The 7,676-nt window shown below is 38.4% G+C and overlaps 1 protein-coding gene across 1 annotated transcript; it reads left to right on the top strand.

Moving 5' to 3' along the window:
* Positions 1-275: 275 nt before the first annotated feature.
* On the top strand, positions 276-7,676 carry LOC127197517 (early activation antigen CD69-like). The gene is made up of 5 exons (XM_051155450.1): positions 276-400; positions 4,282-4,404; positions 5,454-5,653; positions 5,958-6,061; positions 7,546-7,676. The coding sequence occupies exons 1-5, from the start codon at positions 337-339 to the stop codon at positions 7,652-7,654; spliced, it is 600 nt and encodes a 199-aa protein (XP_051011407.1). The 5' UTR covers positions 276-336; the 3' UTR covers positions 7,655-7,676.

Here is a 7,676-nt window from a genome sequence, read left to right as displayed (position 1 = left end):
AAAATTTTGTGGAAGGATGTCTTTGGTTCTGGGAAAATCCCATTTATCTCTTCCTCCTTAAACTACAGTTGTGAGAAAGCACATTTCAGACAGCAGGGAAAACCCACAGCTCACCACAACAACACACGGTGAAGTGTCTAGGCCACTGGAGCATAAATTAACGAGAACTGGCAGAGTCAAGCAAGTAGAAGGTAGGAGAAAGGGGTGGAGCCAGCCCAATGGAGTATAAAGGCTGAACCGCCCCAGAGACTGAGACACTGAAGAAGACAGCTCCAGTGAGAGCTCACTGTGGACCACTTGAGATTGGCCAGGGGATTTTGAGAGGGTAAAAAAAGGATGCATTCTGAAGACTGTTCCATAACAGAAAACAGCTCTTCGCATCTGGAGAGAGGGCAGAAGGGTAAGTCATGTGATTTCTTATATTCTGGAATGATCCCTACATTCATGTATGGAGTAGAATGGAGAATGGAAAGATGTCTTTGGAGGACTTGGTTATGATCTATTTCAGTCAGTCAAAAAGGAAACTGGGAGTAGATAAATACCTCTCTGGTTATGAGAAGACAATGTATTTGTACAACAGGGAGATATATGAGTTTCAGGAGACCTTTAGAGCACTTTTTATTTGAATCAATTTATGGCATCTCAACTTTTAGATTTAAATGGAAAATTATGCAACCTAGCCTATTCTCCATCCTTTTCCCATAACCACCTTGCATAATGCAGAAAGTTTCTCTCCTCCTTATGAAGGATGAGCACTGCTTGCCATGTGAGAGTTATGTTTGTGGCCATTCCTTGTGCATTTGCCTGATTTCCATGTGTCTTGTCTCTTCAGTGTTTGCATCACGAATTCTCTGGTGGTTGGAAGCATGCAGGCCTCCAATCTCAGAGAAAAAAGATTTATACACACCCGAACATTTGCAATGTCATGTGGTGATTTATTAGAACATAACCTTTCCTTTAAAATGTCATCTTCTGCCATGACCTATGGAACTCTCTTCTTCCATTTTTAAAATTCTATTTCTCTCTCCCAGTGAATCACTTCAAATTCTATAACTATTCATTTTTCTTAGTTGTTATCAAAATATAATTACCTTACACACTTTGCTCTCTTCTACTATCTGTTCTACACATATTGTGCTTCCTATTGCTAGAATTTTTCTATTCTGTTTCTGAGTGATGGGGAAACCTCATGCACTTAGCATTTAGCAGCTAGAGGAGCTAGAGTTATTTCTAAGAGCTATCCAGTTAATAAAGGAATGTGCTATGACCAACACAGCCAAAATAGTTGTTGAGGAAGGGATTATTTTGATTCTAAGAGTGATTCTCTGTTAAGTTGGCTTGCTGTAAAAAAAACAAAACAAACAAAAAAAAAAACAACAACAAAAAAAACCTCATCCCTTATTTGAAAGCATGAAGTCTAGTACCGATAACTAGTGTTCAATATTCATTTTTTGATACCTAAGTAAGCCATACTGTATGTCTCACTTAAAATGAGAAAAAAAACAGATAATAACAGAACTATTACAAATAGTGGGATGAAGGAAGAGCCTAATGCAGAACTTCCTAGCCTGGCCTGAGATCAGCCCCATCTTCCCTTTTATGTTTACCCTGGGATCTCATGACGTTAATCTTAGCAGCACAGCAGCAATGGAATCAGCAGGCTCTTCTTCCAGTGATTGAAAAATAGTAAATAAGTGGATCTGTTTTGAACCTCTCCGTTAATGCACAGGCCTCAGGAGTGCCCTGTTAGTGGGGGGATGTTTTGTTGCCTAGGCAACAGATTGAACTGTGGTTAGCAATGACCCTCAGTGATGGAAATAAAGTGTCACGTGGGAGTTGGTCTCTACACTCAACCCAGCAGGTGGATTGATGGGTTAAGCTAGCTGAGGTATAGGGTTGTTTTGGATGTGAATGTGTTTGCTGTGGAGCTGGGGTTGTTGATGAATTGAGTCCAAGCTGAATAACTATCATATGTTGAGAAATGAAACTAGACCCATTTATGAACTCATTACTCAACCTCTGAAGGACTACCTCTGAAGATGACTGTGTACGGGTGTAAAAGAGGAGACAGAGGGAAAGAGACCTGGGTAGGATCAATAAAGGCTTTTCTTAGAAGACCTGAAAACAGATTTTTCATGAAGGAAAAAATCCTGTAAAATGTACCAGTTGGTGGATGATACTAGCCACACAATATCTCCCTCCAAGCTTATCTGTAAGGAAATGCTTTAAGGGGAAAAAAGAATCCACAAATTTCAAGATACACTCTATAGAAATATTGTTTTAGTTATAAAAAGTTATCCACAATGAAAATTTAAATGTTTTTATAATAAGGGAAAAAACACTCTTGTGATAGGTTCTCACCTTGTAGCCAAAGCCAGCTGCAAACTCCCAATCCTCAGACATCAGCATCCTAAGTGTGGGATTACATCTGTGCAGTGATAGCTGCACTCAAGGAGCTATTTCCCATTAACCTTCCATGCGCATTAAAAAAAATCACACTGGAGAATTTGGCAGTTTATAGGGGCATTCTTGTGGGGACACAATGTTTTGAATTTTGAGGGTTCACCCTGCAAAAAATGAAATGCAAACTCTGAAGCCAAAAATCGACTCTACCCTTTTTGCAGTCATCTATTTACATGGTAGAACAGACATATTTCTGCATATCCAAAATCTGACATAGAAACATTTCTTATTAGTTAAAGGTAATTGTGACTTTGTTCAGTTTTTATACAGTAAGTTAAATGGAAAAGACTTTGCTCAGTATGTGTTTTATAGCACTGTTATGTTTCTATTATTTTAAACTACCTTAGAAAATTTAATGTCTCTCATTCATTCTTACATCATCATTTTAACTGTGGTATACTCTATATCCCATGAATAAACATATCACAGGAGTGCACTGTAGTGACATGACAATTCTGTAGTCGCAATTCCCATCAATATTTGAATATTCCCATGACGCTATGATATTGGGCAGCTTCCATTCCAATTAGCATAAATGCAAACACAGGTCTCATATCTGACACCACAACGTATTTTGGCAACTCTAAAGTACCATCTATATGGAAATATATATTTTGTAATCTTTAATGAATACATGTTTTCCATTTAACATTATTGGGTGGATTTTGTTCTTCTCTTTAGATTTATTATATTGTATACAACAGGGTTTTATTTTAATTGTTAAGAATTATTTTATGTGGATATGCCAAAATGAATTTATTCACTCTCATGCAGACAGATATTTAAATTGTATTTGGGACTTGGTCTTATTGATAAATCTATGAATATTTCTGGTCAAGGCATTTTTAAAACATGGTTTATTTCTCTTGGAGGTGGTGGTGCTGTTGTTGGTGTTGGTGTTGGTGTGTTGTTGTTGTTGGTGTTGTTGTTGTTGTTGGTAGTGGTTGGGTGTGTGTGTGTGTGTGTGTCTAAGATTGTGTGAATCATACAGTGGTATGTGTATAGCATTTTTTTATTTATGTCTGTAAAAGTGTGTAGGTCATGAATGTACAGGTCCCTTCAGAACCCAAAAGAGGATTGGATCCTTTAGAGCTGGAGTTACAGGTAGTGATGAGCTGCCTGACATGGGTGCTAAGAACCAAACACTGGTTCTTTACAAGAGCAGCACATGCTCGTAACCACTGAGGCATTTCTCCAACCCCTATGTATACATAGCATTATAAAAATAATTTTCAAGCTATTTTCCAGTTTACTTTTAGTATTAATACATAAAAATTTCCATTGTTCCATATCTGTACTAGCATTACCAAGAAGTATGATCAAGTTCTTAAAATTTTTTATTATATCCTATGTTTAGATATTTATGCATAAATTCGGTGTCTTACTTTATTACATTGCCCCATGCTTTTCATCTGTTATAAACAAAGTTAACTCGAAGGAGACTAAGGAACTACAGCCAGGAAGCTCCTTTTATATGTCTCCTATGGCAAGCAGGTGCTTAAAAGTCTTATATTGTGCTTAAAACAAGGAAATAATAATATGCTTAAAATTTTCATAGCTATGAAATATACCCATTATACCTGCTAAATACATACTTTATAATATACGATACAGTGAAGATGCCTTACTATGACAGCACTTTGCCTGCCTTGTTTCTAGCCAACAAGACATTTCCCAGATGTCCTGAGAATTCTGTAAAACTGATGATTAACATTTCATATTAACAGGACAACATTATTTTTAATTTTACATTCTTCAAGGAATATCAAATGCCCCATCTTTTAGCCTGAACTCATTGCTGCTTCTTTCCCTTTTCAGACCATGGCACCAGCATACACTTTGAGAACCAACATGAAGGATCCATCCAAGTCCCCATCCCTTGTGCTGTGCTGACCGTGTGCATCATCACTTCCTTAGTCATAGCTCTCATCGCCTTAACTGGTGAGTCTGTACTTAGGAATTATCTTAAAGCCTGCTAGCAGTAAGCACTCACATACAGCTGAAATGAATGGGTCATAGCTTGTTCTAATTAATCAGGCTTTTTGATCAACTTAGAAATGCCTCATACACCATAAATGGCCAGTTATAATCATCATGAAATACAACCCATGCTCCCAGAATGACACTGCAACAATTTTATGAATATTACAAGTGTCTGATTTATACATTATGTAGAAGTGATGACATTTAGGTCTACAAAAGGGAGCTCTTATATTTGTATATTATATTCTGTACATATACATAATATTTGCATATATTATATTACATATAATATTGTAAATGTTATATATTTGTGAATAGATATTTAACTAGAAAAAATGTGTATTTTTTATTCATGGTTGACAGAAAAAGTAGTAGATTGATCAAAAAGTTGCAAGTATTTTTGTCTTTTATCTCAAACCAACAGACTAGATACTCTGGATTATTACGACAGCCAAAACTCCCAGAGCCAGCTTGGGCATGCTTGGCCACCATGTGTGCCAAGAACATCTATGCCTTTACAAATAAGAAATGCTACAATTTGAAGAAAAACCCAAAATTTTCCTTGTATTTTTTAATTGGAAATTTTTCATATAGTATCTTCTCATGACAAGTTTCCTTCCCCCAGCTCCTCGCAGACCTCCCGAAGAACCTTAGCCTCTGCCTGAGATGAGCCCCTCTTTCTTTCTCTGACAACCGACACCCAAGGCTATGCCTTCAGAGTCCTCTGTGGGAGCATTTATTAATTCAAAACCTCAATTGTTCTCCTTTTAACCTCAATGTTATTTTTGAGATTTTTCCCTCTACTCTAGCACTTTCCAGCATAATACCAAGACAACACAGCCCTCAGCTCATGCCCCAGTGTCGTGAGGGACACTGCGCACTGCACAGATGATAGTTGAGGCTTGCTTTCTTTTTCCTTGAAGTAACACAGTGTCCCCTAGACTAGGTTTACCTGTGGGGGGTTTAGTTTCTTCTGTTACTAAAGCAAATGATCTTTCTGTCCACAGTGGGCCAGTACAATTGCCCTGGCCTGTATAAAAACTTGGAGTTACCCAACCACTGTGTTGCTTCCTGTGAAGATGAGTGGGTTTCATACCAGAGGAAATGCTACTTTTTCTCCACCACAGCCAGGAGTTGGGCTTTGGCCCAAAATTCTTGTTCTGAAGATGGTGCTACTCTTGCAGTTATTGATTCCAAGAAGGACCTGGTAAGATTCACAACTGATCCCATCAAATGGTGCTGTTTTGTTTAGATCTTCTGTGGTTTCGCTGCGCTCTTTCCAAAGTGGAAACTGGGCACCTGTCTCACAAGCAGAAAAACTCAGTCATAGGGGACTGTATGAACAATCTAAAAGAGCAAACTGAGAGGCTGCTGTATAGTCTTTGAGTGTGATTTGGTTGCCTGGCTTCAGAGAGCAGCAACTAAGATAAGCTGATGCCACGCCCAGCTAGCAATGGTCAGCTTAGCCATGTGCTCTGTCAAGTTCTCACAGAGCTTCACTGTGCTTTCAGGTATTTCTGGAGCGATATGCTGGTGGACTGCAACACTGGATCCGGCTGGAAAATAAAGCTAATCAGACATGGAAATGGGCAAATGGCAAGGAATCTAACAGCTGGTAAGTCGCAAGAAATCTCTCTGTCCTTTCTAGGCTGACACTCTTTTTTAATTTAAAAAAAAAAAAAAAAAAAAAAAAAAAAAACCTTTTCTTCTTTCATTTGTATTTCTTTTTTCCTCTCCCCCCAACTTTTCTTCTTTCTAAGTTCTGTTGGTCATGGAGGCTCAGTTCTTCATCACACAGCTCTCATCACTCTTTTGTTTGTATTATGCTCCTTGGAATTACTTACGGGCATCCTTTATTATTAAAATTCACTCAATGTCTCCTTCTAATAACAACTTTGTCTTAACACTTGTGTGAGCAATAGTCTTAGCGATCTTGGACATAGTCCAAGGACACTTCTGATAATGGGTGATGAGATAGTTGTTGAGAAAGAATTGCTTCTTTCACTTCCCTTTCACAGTTTTCATCCCTACAGGGACAAAGGATAAATTTTAGCGCCTATTTATAAGTGTCTATGAACCTAAAAAACCACCTCCACCAGCAGTAAAGACACTGTCCTTGCCTATTATTACATTAGACTTAAAGTTTTGAGGAGCATACTATAAATTTACTGTTAACCTTTAACATCTGAAAACTCAGATTTGAATACATCTCTCACTGTTTGCATTTGTATAATTATTGATACAAAGTCAGTATTGCCAGGTGGTGGTGGCACATGCCCTTAATCCCAGCACTTGGGAGGCAGAGGCAGGTGGATACCTGTGAGCCTTGTCTACAGTGCGAGTCTCGGGCAGCCAAGGCTACAAAGAGAAACCCTGTCTCAAAAAGAAGAAGAAGAAGAAGAAGAAGAAGAAGAAGAAGAAGAAGAAGAAGAAGAAGAAGAAGAAGAAGAAGAAGAAACAACAACTACAATGTCATTATTAAAATCTATATTTCTAAATTAGACACAATGCTGTATGCCTTGAGTCTCAGCACCTAGAAGTCAGAGGCAGATGAATTTCTGTGAGCTCAAGGTCAGCCTAGTCTAATAGTGAGACCCTCTCTCAAAAACAAAGAAACAAGCAAATTGATTTACTGGTAAAGAGACTTTTATCACGTGTCCCATGGTTGTATACCTATAGCTAGGTGTAGGTGTAGGTGTATACCTACACCAAGGAATACAAAAAAATCAGTGATGGTCTAAATAAAATAGTATTTTGTGACATTAGCTGTGACCACACCCTAAGCCCTCTAAAACTGTGCATCTTGAAAGATCTATGAAGTAAAAAATGATAATGAACTACCCCTCTGCTGGGGTGCCTACTAAATCAGAAAAATAGAGCCTTTAGCCCCATCTACTTTCCCCACAAATGATTCCCCGTGGTGTTGCCCATTATCTCTACACATTAGAGGATGGCTACTTGGTTAAGAAGATGTGTGTTTTGTGCTTTCTACTGAGGGAGCAAACGGAAAAGGCAAAGGTCACCGCACCATTTATTCTCATGAAACTGGCTGCAATTGATGGTCTAGAAATAAATCTGAGTGTCTTTATGCTTTGACAGGTTCAACCTGACTGGGTCTGAGAAGTGTGTGTCTCTCAACAACACCAAGGTTGCTGCTATGGATTGTGAGGAGAATTTACGCTGGGTCTGCAGCAAGCCCTCCAGATGACAAGGGAGCACATATTTCTAGA

The sequence above is a fragment of the Acomys russatus genome, chromosome 13, assembly GCF_903995435.1.
Source record: "Acomys russatus chromosome 13, mAcoRus1.1, whole genome shotgun sequence".
NCBI classification, from domain to species: domain Eukaryota; kingdom Metazoa; phylum Chordata; class Mammalia; order Rodentia; family Muridae; genus Acomys; species Acomys russatus.
This window is presented reverse-complemented; position numbering and strand designations above follow the sequence as displayed.